This window comes from Zeus faber (assembly GCF_960531495.2).
Source record: "Zeus faber genome assembly, chromosome: 11".
Taxonomy (NCBI): domain Eukaryota; kingdom Metazoa; phylum Chordata; class Actinopteri; order Zeiformes; family Zeidae; genus Zeus; species Zeus faber.
Window position 1 is genome coordinate 21,236,818 of NC_137205.1, and position 18,096 is coordinate 21,254,913.

Genomic DNA, 18,096 nt, shown 5'->3' on the forward strand with positions numbered 1-18,096 from the left:
GAAGAAATAAACTTGTTGCGGTCTTCCGACGGAAGATATCGGTGCAATCCACAGAGAAAACAAAGCAAAAAATAAAAAATATACAAACAAAGATGGATATAGCAGGATTTAACTTTCATTATAAATAGTATGGTTCAGGGCAGAGTCCTGCACCCACCCTGTACCCACGGGTGCCCGACGGGTAAAGCAAAAGAGCATGCTGGTCGGATCCCGGCTGTTGAATAATAAATATATTAAAATAAAAAATAAAAAATAATAATAATTCGATTCAATGTTTTAATAGTCTGACCACTGCACCGCGTCAATTCGCCACGGGGCACGGGGCATGCCTGTTGGTGTAAACAGGAAGCGGGTCGTCTAGTCTGTGGTCGATTGCTTAGTTGCAGAAAATACTGACAAAAAGGAAAGGAAAAAAACCCCAAACTTCCAGAAAACACTACGGAGGAACAACAGCAACGGCGCAAAGTAAGACCAGAGATGTCTTTGCTCGGCCTTGACGAGGTGGAACCGTTACCGAAAGCAAACGCGGTGACATGTCAGAGCCGTACCGGGGGCATGACCCATGGCCAGAGGAAGCCGTGGCCATGGGAAAGGAGTACCCGCACGAGAGGGATGACATCACAGAGCGTACTGTAAGTGGATGTCGCCTTATACCCCACCCCTTCCCCCCCGCCGCACCAAAAAATCGGTAGCACCCGGCATTTGTCCTCAGTGGGAAAGGTGAAACCCGGCTTTCAGTCCCGGGTCAAATGACCCCGCGATAGACACGCCGGGGTGAACAGGACGACCGGCAGGAGGCGGGGCGCATTGAAGTGTCCAAAATCAAAATCAGAAGGCGGGGCGGACGACCATGAAACGTTTTGAGTGCGGGGGACGTCGGGCGCTGCCGGTGTGCGGTCGGATACCGATACCGTAGTGTTGGGTCCTCCACGTCGTGCCCGGGCTTAAACAGCCCCGGTCAACCCCGCTAATTCTGGTGTGAAAACGGAATTAGTCAACGGCATAAAACATTGCCTCTGCTTCGCGTGTCGGCTCTGGAAGCGCGGGGCGGGGGTGGGTCTCAGACCCGCGCAGGACGGTGGTACAGGCGTCACCAAAGGGGAGTCTGCTGCCGTTAGGAGCCTGTGAGGGAAGTGCAAGTGGTACGCACCACATTTGTGCCGTTATCTCTAGAAAGGATTTTAAAAGGACTCACATTTCACAAAGTAGTTTTGCATCTTGGTTTTATGTTGAATTCTAAGGATCCGGTGATTATTTGAATAATATACACACCGCCTGGACCAAATAATGCTTTTATCTCAGAGTTTGATGAGTTGTTATCTCATTTTTTGTCAAAATATGACAAATTTCCAATTTTAGGCTAGATTTTAACATACATATCTGCTGCCAAACCCGGACTTTTCTTGCTGGTTTTATGACGCTTTTTACCTCACTCAAGCAGTACAAGAACCTACAGGTTCTAAGGGCCACACCCTCGATGTATTACTGAGCAGTGGTCTAAGCCCTGAGATATCGGTGTGTCCGATCACAAAGCGGTATTTATTCAGTGTGGTCTTATCCCAATTTCCCATTAATTACAATAAACCTGTCCCGCTGGCGTATTTTTTAACGCAATACCCCCTTTCACACATAGTTCCCAGTAAATTACAGTGATAACCTTTTTCGGCACCGCTAGCGAGTTTCACGATTCACACTTACAGCTATATTCAGGAAAATTTCCGCCTCGCACCTTTTCACACATGCCATGACAATGCTGGAATAGATGGGGCCAGGGACCCACCCGCCCGCGCCGTAGAGCGACAGACGGAGCAGCAGAGCACGGACAAAGCTCATTCACTTCCGCCAAATGAAATAAATCCTGAAAAAAAAATAAACGAGGCAATAAATATATAAATGAGTAAATATACGGCCGCTGCCCGGCGCAATAACCCTCACCCAGTGTTATTGAATCAGTTTGACCATTTTCCCCCTGTCCCGCACTCTCTGCCTCTCGAGAAGGAACGTTCTCCACCCGTGCTACCTCTCCCCCTGTCCGCTCGCTCCCTCCCGGCTCGGCGCATCATTCTGCAGCCGGCGCCGGCGGATACATAACACAGAAGCACATGGCTTGTTACTATGCAGAATTATGTCATCGGAGCTTGCCGGGCGCAAAAGACACGTCTAGGTGTCTGAGCGGCATTTTGAAGAAGTAAAAGAATGAAATTTAAGAACATAAAAGAGCTGTCTCCGCAGCGACAGCTCTTTTCTCTCCGTAGAATGGGCCTGGAAAAAGTAATCCACGCCCCCCTTTCTGCCATCAACCAAAAGTCACTCTCTCGCCTCCGACCAGTTCAGAACGCAGCAGCTCGGCTTCTCAACCGGTTCCAACAGACGACATCACATCACCCCAATCCTGCCTTCTCGCCGTTGGCCCCCTGTTGGGTTCAGGATGGATTTTAAGATTTTACTGGTCACTTTTGAAGCACGTCTGGGTCCGACTCCGAGCTACATAACAGATGCGTTGACCCCATTTGACCTCAGATCGTCAGGCGGGCGGGGGCCCTTCTGGCTGTTCCAAAGTCTAGACTTAAAACTAAAGGTGACCGCGCCTTTTCTGTCAGGGCCCCTCGGCTTTGGAACGACCTGCCTGGGGAGATACGGTGGGACGAGACAGCGACTTCCTATAAATCACTTCTTAAAAACCCATTTCTACAGACCTGCTTTTATGTGATGTAGTCTCTTTTTTATTTTATTTGAACTTTAATCATCTTTTATTGGCTGTTTGAATTTTACGAGTAAATTTAATTCCTGTTTTTGAACATTGTTTTTCCTGTTAAATTCATGACCTGTCAAAGCACTTTGTCAACTGTTTTTAAAGGTGCCATTTAAATAAATAAAGCTCTTTTTTGAAGGACTTAACAATTTTCTTTATTCTTTTTTAATAAAAAAAAATACATGTATACTCATGCTCACTAATGAGGGTTATTTCTTGTGAGGTTTGCACTTTCAACCTTAAAGTCAAATGTGTATGAATGTCGTATATTGGTGTAAATGTGCATGTTTGGCAGTTTATTATAGGCAGATGAATTGTACATATTTTTTCGTGGGTGCAGCTAGGATTTGGGATCTATTTCATGGGCGTGTTTTGAAAAAAAGGAGGGAATTATTCTCCTGATCTAAGAAAAAGTGAAAATGACAGTAACTCATCGTCATTTCATAGCACTGTATGATTCCAGGCATCAAAACATGAAATCCAGACCTAAAAATACAGGGTTTTTTGGGGGATTTTTTTGGACAGGATTTATTTTGCATTTGGAAAATAATTTTTCATCTCACCTAAATATTGATATGAAACATAAACTTTTTGTTTATTTAATAATATAATAACTTTACAATAGACAGCCTGCCCGCCTCCCCAGACCTCCGGCGGTGTGTGTACACTCAGGATAAGACTCCCACAGTGGAATAAGTGTTCGCTGCGACGGAATCAAAATTTTCTGCAGGGACATGAGGAGATTTTCAAAAATATTGCTCGAAAACACATTTGTGATTGGATACATTTTAGACGACTTGCCTAAATAGTATTTTGATATTGATATGATATTTAAATATGATAAATTGGATGAGATAACAATATTTGAATTATAATAAATATTAATAAACCATATATTCATCCCTGATTTTCATGTTTATTACCATCACTTAGTTATATTATTTTTTTCATGATATTTACTATAATAATGTATAATATTATTATTTATTTTGTTTTATCATTATTATTTTCATTGTATTATATATGAACAATCTATCTTTTAGCAGTAATTCCAACCAAAAGAATAGTGTAGTAGTATTTAAGTAAGGAACCCATTAAAAAGCCGTAAAAAAATAAAATAAAATAAAAAAGTGTAACCTTTTGAAGACTGGCAGAAACTAATTTCACATGAACACATTGGTTTCTCCCCACACACACACACACACACACACACACACACACACACACACACACACACACACACACACACACACACACACACACAAACGCACACGCACACGCACGCATGCACACTCACACACACACACACACACACACACACACGAGGGCGATGTAACTAAAACCACATTTGTTCCAACAAATTCTCCAGAAAATTCCTCCACCTTTTACACACGTGTTCAGTGTCAGATTGCTGATGGAGGACTGAGGCACCAGATGCAGCGGTGCAGTGTCGAAAATTCGTTTTCTCTTCAGGTTTTGAGAATTAGTCGAAATCCCTCGCTGAGCTCAATCAAACACCTGAGACACGTAGCGACACGTAGAGAGAGAAGAGGGTAAATGATGGTGGAGGACGACGCCAAGAGAGAGCACTCGTGATGCATACACGAGAGAAAAGCAGAAGGCAGAATATGAGGTAGGCGTAGTTTGACGCTTCAGTAAAAATGTACAAAAAACAAAATAATCTTGGTTTATTGTATAATGCCAATTTTGTCAATTTCTGTTGTACATTTTTACATTTATTGGAAATGTCCAAATGTTTCAACTTCTTTAGTAATTTTTTAGATGTATTGTAAACCACCAACTTATAAAAAAAAAGAAATAAATGTTTTATTGTGTATTGCCATTATATCTATTTGTTATTTGTAATGCCTATCGTTTTGAGGTGAGCTGCTATAACACTGCAATTCTCCCTCTGGGTATGAATACAGTATCTATCTATCTATCTATCTATCTATCTATCTATCTATCTATCTATCTATCTATCTATCTATCCATCTATCCGTCTATCTATCTATCTATCTATCTATCTATCTATCTGTCTATCTGTCTATCTATCTGTCTATCTATTGAGCACCAAGGCATTCCTGTCCGAATTCCACTCCACACTGCAGCCCCCTTGGGAGCTTCCTGGTCCTGGGAGTTTCCTGAGGACCTGCCGGGCGTACGATGAAAGTCCTGATCTCGTTTTCCACCACTCAGCTCTCCTGATGTGCCAGGACCAGTGTGGGTTTCAGTGTCGGAGCACGGAGATACACTTTTCTGTTCCTCAAACTCACATCAAATAGGTTAATAAAGTGTTCCCTGTTTCATTCATTATCAGTGGTGCAAGTCAAGTATTTGTCTGTGTATGTGTGTATGAATTTGAGTTTTTTTTTTAAACACCGCTTAATTCAGTGAAAATACCGAAGGCACGTTTTAAAACAACAGAAAAAATGAAGTTGCACGAAGAGATACAGTGTTGGAGTGGAATCAAGCGGCTTGATGCGAAACATTTAGACGCAGTTCATTGGACGGCCACTAGGGTGATGGGGAGGCTCCCACTGTCGGTTGCGTTTTGCTGACGCTAAAATTGCATCAAGTTGAAAAATGAAACATGAAATAGAATAAGATCCGTTCGGAGCTTCGATGTGCGTCCTGGAAGTTGCCCGCGATGGGTAAAGCGATTATTCTGTGTAAGCTGGGTTTTAATTGGATAGAAAGCTGCACAGGCCGCGGACGACTGTGAACATAATCCAATAGAAACCAGAGTTTTACACTTTTTTTCCCCTTGAACCCATTGATCAAAATCTCCTCCCGTCCGACTCCCACCCAAAACAAACAGAGCCGGTCCCCTGTAAAGTCGGCTTCGGGCCGAATCCGACAAACGAGGAGAACAAAAGCAAGAGTCCATTCACTTCTATGGAGAGTCAGATTCCGCACACGAAAAAGCTGTGACGCTTTATCTATCTATCTATTAATCTATGAAACTGCCCTTTTCTCTACATTTATGTTAAATACATGATAATGACATCACAGTGGGGTGCGATGTTGCTCGTGTTTGGCGGCGGTGGAACGCGGCCCGGGCTCCTCATCGCCCGCTGGAGGTAATGAATCGACCCTTTCAACCAATCAGCTCTCATCAGGAAACTCTGACCTATCCCCAACTTACAGCAATATACTCTACATGCAAATACTTGGTAATGTATAATCAGACTCCCCAACACCGCTTCAAATAGACGCATAGCGGGAAGAGATTTGCAAGGAGGAGGAATTTCCCAATTCTGTGCGATGACCACATTGGATGTGTCGTTTTTTTTTTGTTTTTTTTGTTTGTTTGTTTATTTTTTTTTACTGTGAAATGGCCGCCACGTGGAACTGTGCAGTGTCTGCCGTCGTGAGAGAAGCGCTCACCTGGGCCTGCGCTCCGTTGATCATCAGGTAGTAGAGCTTGCTGAGGACGCTCTGCTGCAGCTGGTCCCAGGAAATAGCCCGGTCCTCCCGCATCAGGAACGGAGGGCCGAACCTGAGACGGACACGGAGGGACAAGGACACGGAGCCACGCCTCGTCAGTATGTGGGAGGGTCACGGAAACGCCCCCACGGGGGAATGCAGGGGTCCACACAAGTAGGGTGGGAAGATTTAATCTCCACCTGGCACACAGCGGTGTTGTGATGCGAGAGAACTGGTGGTTCCGTCGGGATTTGGGAGACGGGTGGAGACTAAATTTAAGTAAAACATTTTTTATGCATCCATTTTATCCATCCATCTATGTATCTCTGTCTATCTGTCTATCTATCTATCTATCTATCTATCTATCTATCTCTAGCCATCCATCCATCTATGTCTGTCTATCTATCCATCTATCTATCTATCTATCTATATCATCCATCCATCTATATCAATCTATCCATCTATCCATCTATCTGTCCATCCTTTTCTTTTCACAAGAACAGCGAGAACCTCACTCCTCATAAACCTCAATAGAGAAGAAATATCAATAGTACCGTGCGTAGTACCGTGCAAACTTTGGCTTCTCAAACTACGGCTCACTCGACTGCCGTGCCGCAAAACATTAGGGTCGCTCCTACGATTGATATTCTCTGGCATTTCAAATTATCGGTCAGTTAAACTCCTTCTGGAAGGGACCACATAGGGGCATATCGCAACATCGGCAAGGGAACCCCCCTCGATACAGTTCTGATTCACTTCTTTTTTTTTTTACCAAAGCTGGGTCCATGGCATCCGCCCACAATTTAACGGATAAACAGCACTACCCACTGTGCGCACGCTGCCCAGTAACACCACAACATTACAAAATGAAAATATTAAAACTCTGGGCAGCGCACCCTGCGGCTAACCCCCCCATCTTATCCTCCAATGCGAAACAGGAATTACTCAGGCCATTATCAGCATTAGAGTGCCGTTCTCATTACAGCTCTAAAAGGACGCCCGGAGATAATAGGGAGCGTAATAACCGAGGAGCGGGCGAAACCTCCGTCTGAAATATCCGATCACATGCCACGAATATTAATATACGGGCTCTGATTGAGGGCACGCCGCAGTTACACACACGCGCGCGTGCACGCGCACACACACACACACACACACACACACACACACACACACACACACACACACACACACACACACACAATAAGGGGTCAGCCCACAGGGTTGGATCCCTATTGTTATTTTCTGGGATTTTTTCCTTTTTAATCTTCTCAGCGTTTTTCGGGCTAAAAGTATCTGACAGGCGACTGGCGACTGGTACGTTGCAGACGTCTTGCCGCTCGAGTTTGTTCAATATGGACACTACATTTGTAGCAGAAATGAGTGAAAAACTGTCGTAGTTTTAGCGGAAGTCCAAGTACACGTTGAGGCGACTTGATTGGTTTGAGGAGCAGGGCGCTTTGTGACATCATCGTCCAAAGTTATATGTCCAAGCCTCGTCTCTCGGAGGTCATTTGCATCCAGCCACTTGAGCCGATGCTGCGTTTAAAGGAAACTCGGAAAACTGTAACCCGTGCCGCGTTTCACAAAACCCCGAAAACCATGATCGGTCACCGAAGGCGTCTTCGTACCGCAGGAAGTTCTAAGAACCTGTGGGGGAACTGCCCCTTTCTTTTGTGTCCGCACTGCATGATCCAGGCACGATGGAAAATGTGAAAACACCGTTCCTGAGGGACATTTCAACTGAACGACAGAAGAGGAATATTCAGTGACGTAAGTTCCACGGTGATTGGTCGAAGACATGTAAAAAGTTGATACTTCATTGAAAGTAAATGTCTGTAGCGGAAGAGGGGGCGTGGTTAAGCCGGCGTCCCTGCGGGTTACGGCGCGGGCTTTGAACCCGCTCCGGCACAGCTGTCCCGACGTGGCCGGATCGGAACGTTTTCTCACGCGTTGTTCCGTCTTGATGGGATGGGCGTGGCGCAGGATCCAAGAGCAAGCGGACCAGAAACCGACTCATATTTTATGGTCACGTCCGGTGGCGAGCTACCATTTTGCTGTTCATCAATAATAAAAAACAAACGCTTCGGCACCTCACTGCCGGGAAGTCGACCTCTCCCTCACTGAACCCCTTGTCTGTGGACAGAGCTTTCAACAATGTCTTTATTTATACACTATTTATTTTCAAAAACATTAAATATACTTAAAAAAATAATAAAAATCGGCGCCCCGCCCCGACCTCTCATTGGATGAGAGGAGAACACAATGGATCACCTTCACAGCACCCTATAGACCTCGTGTCACAGTGTGGAAACGGTGTGATCACGGCATGACGGAAACTCTGAAAACTCGACCTAACACGACTTAACTGGACCCTGTGTATTCCTGCAGCTATATTTGTTTCTGAATTCTTTTTCTAAATTTTTTTAATACTGTATATATATATATATACATATATATATATATATAGAGTCTATATACTATCGACTGAGCAAAAGCATCATTACTGTAAACCAACGCATTCGGAAACAAAGCAGGCAAAGTAGCCAACAGTGGCACACACTGTATCTGCATAATGATCTAACGCGGTGGTTCTCAACATGGGGTCCGGGGCCCCACCAGGGGTCCTTTTAAGGTTCCAGGGGGTCCCAAGCAAAATCATTAATAGTTCAACTTCATCATGATTTAATTCACGAGACGTTCGCACCATTTGGGAACGTTCTGATCATAGTTTCAATGCTATCTCCTGAACTAGAGTATAGACGCATGGAGGTTTTTGATTAAATCACATCTTACAATTCTCAGATTACACTTCTCAGATTACAATTCTCAGCCATATGCGTCTCAATAAACCTTGATGTGGAAAAGGTTGATCATCACTGATGGAACACAAAGGCTGGGCTGCTTCACACTGGATTGTGAACGTACATTCGCTTTGGGGAAAATATCTTTTTTAGCTTCCTGTCAGCGATGTTGACGGAACCACTGCTCTATTATTTGAAGAAATTTGAGGAAAACAATCGGCCAGAGAATTTATTTTATTAATCAATCATCAATCATTTGACCAATCAATCCCTGGATCAATCAGCCGCTCTGGATTAATCATGTAGTGACCAGCGGTCACGGTCTCACGCTGTCCATCATCAGTGTACACCTCTGTGCGAAATGTAAAAATTCAAGGTTGACCTTGTGTCTAGAAGATCTGTAGCCAGCCCGCTAGAAGGGAGGGGTCTTTTGGGCGTTTTTTCCTTTTATTTTTTAATGCTATATTTTTTTCTTTTTTACCAAAAGTGGACCTTTTTTCGATAATTACGTAATTTTTTTTTACACGGTGTACGATTCACCAAGTCAAGGATATTTCAGATCTTTAAAATACGTGACTATTGCAGTGACTCTGGATTCTATCACATTCTAAAAGTAACTACTTAAAGGAAATTGACGTTTAATCGACAGTAAATCCCCAAATGTGTTGTGAACGGGAGATCTCTCGTTTAAATTTCCATCCCAAGGCCGCGTCTCTTCCCAGGGAGTTTTTCCGCGGACTGTTCCCGGCCGAGAGGTGTCCGACGACCCTGTCGTCCCGCCCACCTTTTAAAGCCCCTTCATGCGGTAACTGTGATGAATGACCAAACTGAACTGGGTTCGAGGGAATCTTCTCCAACTTTCGACCTTAATTCTATTTATTAGTCATCGGGGCAGCGCGTCCAACGTACACGCTGCTTTCCTAGTGTTGTAGCGGTAGGAACCTCCCTCCGTGGAGGTTTTCCTGGGGCCAGTGATGGCCTACACTGACTGGTGGACTTTTTTGTCCGAATTGTTGGACTCTCAGAGTATTATCACACAGGCAATTATGATTAATATACTTTGTTTATATACTTTTTATATACTTTGTATTTCAGCCGGAGAAGGGATGGATTCTAATGGGCAAGCAGACAGGAGAGTTTGCTGTTGGGAACCATGTGAGCGCTCACCCAATGCATTCTGGGACACGTAATGACCGGGGGGACAATCCCTCCCAATGGCGCCAAAATGGTCACAGCATAAACGCACGACACAGATCGACAGCTCTTTCTGAACATCCATACAAAACCCAAGTGGCGAAGCTTCCGTTGAAAGAGAACTCCACTACTTCTTTTAACCTAAACCTTATGCTACGATCATTGGGAGTCAACGGGGCAATCGCGACTATTTTCTTCGCCGTTTTCCTGGCAGTCCTCCGGTCACGGCGCGGAGGCTGCGGAGATTTGGAGGCTGCCGAGCAAACAGCAACGTGGCGGATTCATCCATCCAGATCCACCGTATAAACACTGGCAGTTGTCTGAGGATTCATTCGCGCAGGGCTGCCAATATCGAGACCGTCAGATGGCCTGCTGTAAAAAAAAAAACATTAAAAAAAAAAAAAAAAACAAGCCGAGAGGGGAAGAGCAGTGTCTGATTTCAAAGTGCCACTCCGAGGTGAAGTCCTGCAGCTCATCAGACGGAGGGAGGCAGGTGGGTGGTTTGATCAGCTCCGGCGAGGGAATTGGAAGGACACGTAGAGACAGCCGGCCCCGGCCTTCGGGGGGGGGGGGGGGTGGACTTCCTGACGGTGGCGCCTGCGAAGTTCACTTGAGCGAGTATTGATCTCTCCCGTCCGTCTGGGAGACGGATGGGTATCTGATGGATCGCTTCATCACGCCGGCTGTCAGACTCCACAAACCCTCCCCGGGTTTTGTCGAACTCGCCGCCCGGTGATGTTCGCCTCGGGCGGGGAGGGGGGCTCGACCTTGGCTCGCCGAAAACCCGTCGGGCCGGGCGGGGGGGAGCCGCGACAGACCCACAGATAAGACAGCGATTGGAGGAGGAGGGAGGGGGGTTATGAGGAGGAGGAGGATGATGAGGGGGAGGAGGATGAGGAGGAGGGGGAGGATGATGAGGAGGAGGGATGATGATGAGGAGGAGGGGGAGGAGGATGATGAGGAGGGGGAGAAGGATGAGGAGGAGGGGGAGGATGATGAGGAGGAGGGGGAGGATGAGGAAGAGGGGGAGGTGGATGAGGAGGAGGGGGAAGATGATGCGGAGGAGGAGGGAGGATGATGAGGAGGAGGGGAAGAGGAGGAGGAGGAGGAGGAGGAGGAGGAGGAGGAGGGGGAGGAGGAGGAGGGGGAGGAGGGACTTCTTGATATTTTCAACCCACATGTTGTGTTAATGCTCTGAATGTAAATTTGACTTCCGACCAATCAAGAGTTTGTTCCCTCCAGACCAGACCCGCACATGTATCAAGGAGGAGAATAATTCCGTCCAAATTTAAAGGTCGCAACACGTAGAGGATGCAAAGTCGACCTGTTTCCACCTGTTGGGTTGAGGAAAAAAATGACCCGTTGGACCTGAATGTTTATATTCCCACGTTCAAATGTCAACAAATTGCTCTCCTTCATAAGGTGGGTGTGTATCATCACACTTTCAAAAGGTGTGTACTGTGATAGTGGCAGAAAATTAACAAAAAAAAAAAAGAAAAAAGTTTAAATTGAAAATAAATGCAAATTGCAATTATTTGAATAGTAATTAGTGGTCAACAATTTATGTTTAATAATGATGGTGACGGCCGTCGATTTGTTTGAGTATAGTGTGGAATAGACTCTTCTGTCTCGCCGTAGCACACAGATTGCATATTATGGTAAAATTACCTTAAATTCTCCTTTCTTTGTCAGCCTGCCATGCAGTGTCCCATGCACTAACCCAAAACAAATGAATGGACCGTGGATATTTGCAATTGTTCGTCCATGCTTTTTCGTGACGTTTGTATGCGACCGTTCTCTACCTGACGACCTGCTGGCCGACGCCGGCGGCGTTGCACACCAGCAGCAGGATCTTGGCGGGGACGCCCTGGTTGAGGAACTCCGACGACAGCGTCCCGGAAGGCGGCAACCTCTGACCCTCGGCACCGGAGGAGTACGGAGAGGACGGCAGGCTGTGGTGGTACCCTGGGGGGAGGGAGAGGGTGGTGGATGGGCAGAAGGGGATGGGGGTCAGAGAGAGAGAGAGAGAGAGAGAGAGAGAGAGAGAGAGAGAGAGAGAGGGGGGAAGACCCGAAAAACCCTGTTGCAGTCTGTAGGAATACAATCCATTCCTATAGAAATGCTAATCAAATATTATGGGAAATATCATGTAAAGTCCCAGAGGATCCTGTATTACTGATTCTGAAAACCGGTCCCGTGCATCAGTTTTACTGAACAGAGGAGATAATATAATTATTCTGACTGTGAGTCGCGTTGCTCGTAAAGACTCTTGGTATCCGTTTTTTTTTATTCGAGATTTTGTTGGAAAACAATACCCAATGCATATATCAGACTGGTCACAGAGTATCCATGCTCTAGTTTTCATATTTGGGATATTATGAATCATAACATGCACTCCCTATGAGTCACTTTAAGCCCGGCGTGGAATTGTGTTGACTGCGATCATTGCAGAAAGATGCTTTCCTAGGAAAGGGGGAGCAACATTTCCAGGGTCTTACAAAAAAAAAAGACCCAAAAAGGCAGTTCAGAAAGAAAATTCACAATCAATAGAATGCGACTGAAATATACAAAGCAGCTTTTCTATTTGGGGAACAGCTTTTTGAAGGGAGGAACAGTCTCCCTGGCTGCCTCAGTGCTCAGCAGGCGGCCATATTTGATGCAGCTTCTGGTGGGGGCGGGGCAGGCCAGGCATTCTCTCTCTCTCTCTCTCTCTCTCTCTCTCTCTCTCGCTCTCTCTCTCTCTAAGGAGGTAAACTGTACAAAGGAGGGAGTCTGGGCTACAAAGGGAGCTGTCCTTATAGTGAACAGCGGTCTCAAACCCGGTGACGACGTCAACAGATCCCTGCCTGCCTAGTTGTCTCCGAAGATGTTTATACTCATACTATTCATTACTGACCTGTGATTTTCCTGTGGTTTGTCTCTCTTTTTGTTGTTTCTTTGGTTCCTTCGTTATCGAGTTTTTGCTGTTCTGACATGACTTACTGAAAATAAAGGAACCTTACAAGCCGAGTCTCTTTTATTTTCTTATTTCGTATTATTCATATTACTCTCTCTCTCTCTCTCTCTCTCTATCTCTCTGCGTGTGTGGCCCCCGGTGCCTCAACCTGATGTGGGCGTCGGCAGGTGACGGCTGGTAAATCGCGCTCTAAATTAGGCGCTCGGACACTCGACGGGGCGGGGGGCGGGCGAGGCATCGATCGGGGGCCGAGCAGAAGCCTTTCATCAAACGCCGTTGTTTACACGATGCCCCGCAATCCATCACTGCCAACGGGGAGAAGGGGAGAGCGGGGGCCAGTGCCGGACGCCACCCAGCGTCCCGGGGGTTTTTTTTTTCGGGGAGGAATATTCGGAGCATCTCCACGGGAAGCGGGGCGGAAGGGGACCCCGGCCGTACGCCGCCGGGGCCCGGCTCATTCAGGACCAATCAAAGTGCACACGTCGGCCCTCCCGACCGGCCAGAGCCAGAGCGACGACAATCACCGACGGCTTTTCCCTTCCTTCATCTCCGCCTTGTCATAGAGCCGGAGAGGACGCTGGGTGGGTTCACGCACAAAGCACGTTCACCTCTATATTGCACGAGGAATGATTTACAAGGCAAAAATAATAATAATAAAAATAAAATAAAATCCTATTTTTGAAAGGGCCGGTGAGACGTGTTCATAAAAGCGAGCGAACCCGGAGGTCACCTTTTGCAGAGAGCAGGTTTGATTTAAACGTTTAGGACGGAGGAGGCGACGAGGCCCATCACTGCACATTAACTTCCCAACATTCCCCCTTTTTACTGCTCCCTGAATTATAACCTGCGCTCCACTTTTGGGATGGAGGCGGTCAGGGTTTACAGACAGTGTGTGTGTGTGTGTGTGTGTGTGTGTGTGTGTGTGTGTGTGTGTGTGTGTGTGTGTGTGTGTGTGTGTGTGTGTGTACTTTTGTAGTAGTTGCCGAATATAATTAATTTTCTGTTATTTGAAAAAATTAAAATTAAACATTAAAAATAAATAAACGACACTGTGTACTGTGTATGTTTCCTTTTTTGGAAGGTTGGAACATTTTGTTGTACATTTTCTATTTTAAATGTATTGTATGTATTTATTTTATTCCCGTCCCCTGTTTTTGTATTTTGCCTTTATTTTTGTACAAAGGCTTGTATAATTCTTATCTTTTTTTTTGCCTTTTTTATTCCTGCCCTCTGTGAAGCACTTTGGAGCAAAATTGTTTTTGTTATTTATGTGCTTGATAGATATGAAAAAAAAAAAAAAAGATTCGATTTTGACTCACACGCAAACACACGCATGTGATTACACACACACACACACACACACACACACACACACACACACACACACACACACACACACACACACACACACACACACACACACACACAAGCCATCATTAAACACCCCCCACATGGCCGTCCATAAAGAGTCCAAATTGAGGCGGTGGATCCATCTCTCCGCTGCTCTCTGCTCTGTGTACGATTCCCGGTTTGAAGCCAGACTAAACATAGCCAGACAACGCTAAAGCCCATAATTAAACACCTCTGCCCCTGAAGACTCTCCTCCTCCTCACACCGCTCAAGCCGCTCCCAATCCCACAATCCTCTGCTGCACCAGCCACCGACAAGCATGTCAGGTTTTTGGGGGAAAGTTCACAGGAGCTAGGCTAGTTGATCCCATCTGCAGCCATGCATTGGGCTAACATTTTTTTTTCTTGTTTCTTGTTTTCTTTCTCGTTTTTTTTTTTTCCTTGTTTATTGTACATATTTTGGTTTATCGTACTGTACATTGGCATTCTCTATCTTAACTATACATCCATTTTACACCCCTGTGTTCATCACCCCGATGGTGGTGTAAAAATAAAAAATGAAGAAAAGGAAAAACACCAGTGGGAAACGACACGCCCTCCAGAGAGGATCTCATTTTGTTAAAAAAATTGTAATCCCAAATAACAAATTGCTCAATTACATTAAATTGCATAATATAAGGGGTTGGTGGGGGATGGTGGGGATGGTAGCTCAGGCGGTAGAGCTGGTGGTCTAGTGATCTAAAGGTTGCTGGTTCGATCCCAGGCTCCTCCTGCTAGCATGCTGTAGTGTCCTTGAGCAAGACACTTAACCCCTAATTGCTCCTGATGGCTGCGTCCGTCGGTGTTTGAACAATTGTAGGTCACTTTGGATAAAAGCGTCTGCTAAATGTCTAAAAATGTCTAAATAAGCTAGAAACCGGTTAAAACTGGCAAACTTTTTTTCTTTTAACCTCAACCATATTTTTCCACTCACCGGGTATCCTCAGAATCATAAAATGGGTGGAAAATGAAGGCGTAGGTTAGAAAATGCCAACGTTCTCCGTTCTCCTTTGAGGAAAAAATAATTGGTAAACAAGGATGTAATGGAAACGAGGGGATTAAAGGGTTTCCTGATGGATTCCAACGCCACTGACACTGACGAAGCGACAAAGCGTCATTATTATTTCATATCTCACTGAGCCGTCAAATGCCATGAGCGCTCACTTTCTCACACACACACACACACACACACACACACACACACACACACACACACACACACCTTTCGACCAACTGTGTGAAATGTCGTGTGCCACAGATAGTTCCTGTAAAACTCCTGTGACAAGGATTTAATAACTCAACTCCATTTTGACTGAAGGGAAAATTAAATGCGGCAAACTTCACATCATGAAACGTGCATTATTTATAGGGAAACAATTATATAAATATTATAATTACTATTATTATTATTATAACGTCTCAGCTTGTACATAGAGTAACAAATTACACATGCAGTATATTATACAATTTGCAGTATATTTACTATAGCATTAAAAATATATATATAACATATTAAAACTATTATAAAATATATAATAAAAATTCCAAGACATGGTTTTCTATGTTTTCTTCAGTGTGAGGCAGGATTGACGGCAGCCAAGTGAGGCTCGACCACTTAAAAAAAAAACAATAGAATGGAATAATGGAAACTCTTGCTCTTGTGTTGCAAGATAAAAATTGCAAAGCTGCATTAATTCATACAATTCAACTGTTCCGGTCAGAACAAGCCCAGGATCTCGCCCCCCCGCCCCCACTGAATTATTTAGTTAGTTAGTTAGTTCCTCCCGTTCCTTCTGGAACATTGGGCGAAGAGCCCCCACCATTTGCTCCTTACCAGAATGGCTTCTTCCCGCCGTTTCCGTAACATGCTTTTTTTTCACAGGGTGAGGTTGTTGCCCAACCCCCAACCTGGAGGACCGGGTGCTGACTTACCCGTGTCACAAAGGCATTATTATTATCATTATTATTGTTATCGTTATTATATATTTACAATAATAATAATAATAATAATAAGTTCGAGCCGTTCCGTCAGTAATCCGTCTATAGAGAAGGGGGCCGCGGCGGACTGCAGCTGGCGGCTGCCGGCGAGCTCGTAGACGTGGTGGTGCGGACTGGTAATAGTAGGGTAATTGGGCTACTCATTATTACTGATGCCTGCATTCCTTACTTTCCAAGTTTTTACTGCCGCGTAGCTTCAGTCGAGATAACCGGGCCGATGGATTCGCAGGGCTTCAGCCAAAACATTGGTATATGGAAGGGTTTCAACTGCGGCGTCTGAGGCTGCTTTCGCTGTCTGCCATTTAGCGCCGTAAGCACTCTATGTACTACTATGTATTTTAACTCGGAGATACTGAACCAAATTATTACACTATATTATATTATATTATATTATATTACATTATATTATATTATATTATAACTAGAGAGCAATGAGGGCAGTAGTGAGCGTACCGGCCCCTTGTCCACGTTCAGCGCGTCACTGAACGTGAGGACAATTCATCGCGATGAAAGGTTTGGCTCTTTTTGAGAAAAAAAAGTTTGGAAAACCCCGATGTAGGAAGTGAACGTTAAAAGGGATCGGAACGAGGAAGTGAGCTCAGCGCACCGTCAGGGTTTCCCCTCTCAGTTTCCACTTTCCAGCAGAACCTTTTCTCCCCTCCCTTAAATGAACCGCAAGACGTATTGACTTTGCGTCTGCCGGGGCAATCAGCGAACAAGGGTCTCAACAGGAAACAGATTCAATGCTAATCCCACAAACACTTCCCATACGGTTTCATGAGCCTGAGGACACGATCCACGGTGGAAGGTTTCATCTAACATTTAGCCACTGAGAGTGAACCAAGAACCGGCTCTGGTGAGAGCTCACAATCTCCAGGTTTTATACACGCACGCACGCACGCACGCACGCACGCACGCACGCACGCACGCACGCACGCACGTACGCACGCACGCACGCACGCACGCACGCACGCACGCACGCACTGTTTCTTTAATTGATATTTGTGGTTGCATCATGTCTTTCTTAGCTGCTTTTGGCTTTTTATTTCCATGCTTTAATTGGGATTTCATTTTCTATAATGTCTGTTATGCCTTTTTAAAGCACTTTCAACTGCCCTTGTGTTTTAAATGTGCGACACAAATAAACCTTAACCTGACATAAAGGTCAGATTTTTATGGATTAATTATTAATGGGGAAAAAGAAAAACATTAACTGTATAGAAACAAATGTTATTTGTTCAATTCCTAAATAATCAGTATCCTTATTACAACTTCAACCAATTCATCATGGATGTCGAATTACACCGATAGTTGTGACTGCAGGTCATGAGTTTATGGCTACGCATTATCTCAAATTGGTGTCAGAGCTGTTACCTGAGTGGGATGACCTAATAATGCCTTATCTTATTTCATCTCACATCACTTTAAATCAGTGGTCTCAAACTCAAGTGACCTGGGGGGCCACCGGCCAGGTTGCCTTCTTCTTGGGGGGCCGTGTTGAACTTCAAGGGAAGACCGGCCTGCTTCTTTCATTGCTTTTTCTCCCATCCGTCAGTGTACGTCCTCGTAATTATG

The 18,096-nt window shown here is 45.1% G+C and overlaps 1 protein-coding gene across 1 annotated transcript in view; it reads right to left on the reverse strand.

The window, feature by feature from the left end:
* LOC307237339 (ubiquitin carboxyl-terminal hydrolase 43-like) overlaps window positions 1-18,096 on the reverse strand; it is a gene marked incomplete at both ends in the record, with an annotated part of 97,619 nt that overhangs the window by 16,548 nt on the left and 62,975 nt on the right. Inside the window, 2 exons of the mRNA XM_080010052.1 lie at window positions 6,143-6,254; window positions 11,982-12,144. Coding sequence (XP_079866178.1) covers window positions 6,143-6,254; window positions 11,982-12,144 — 275 coding nt within the window. The remainder of the gene's footprint in view (window positions 1-6,142; window positions 6,255-11,981; window positions 12,145-18,096) is intronic.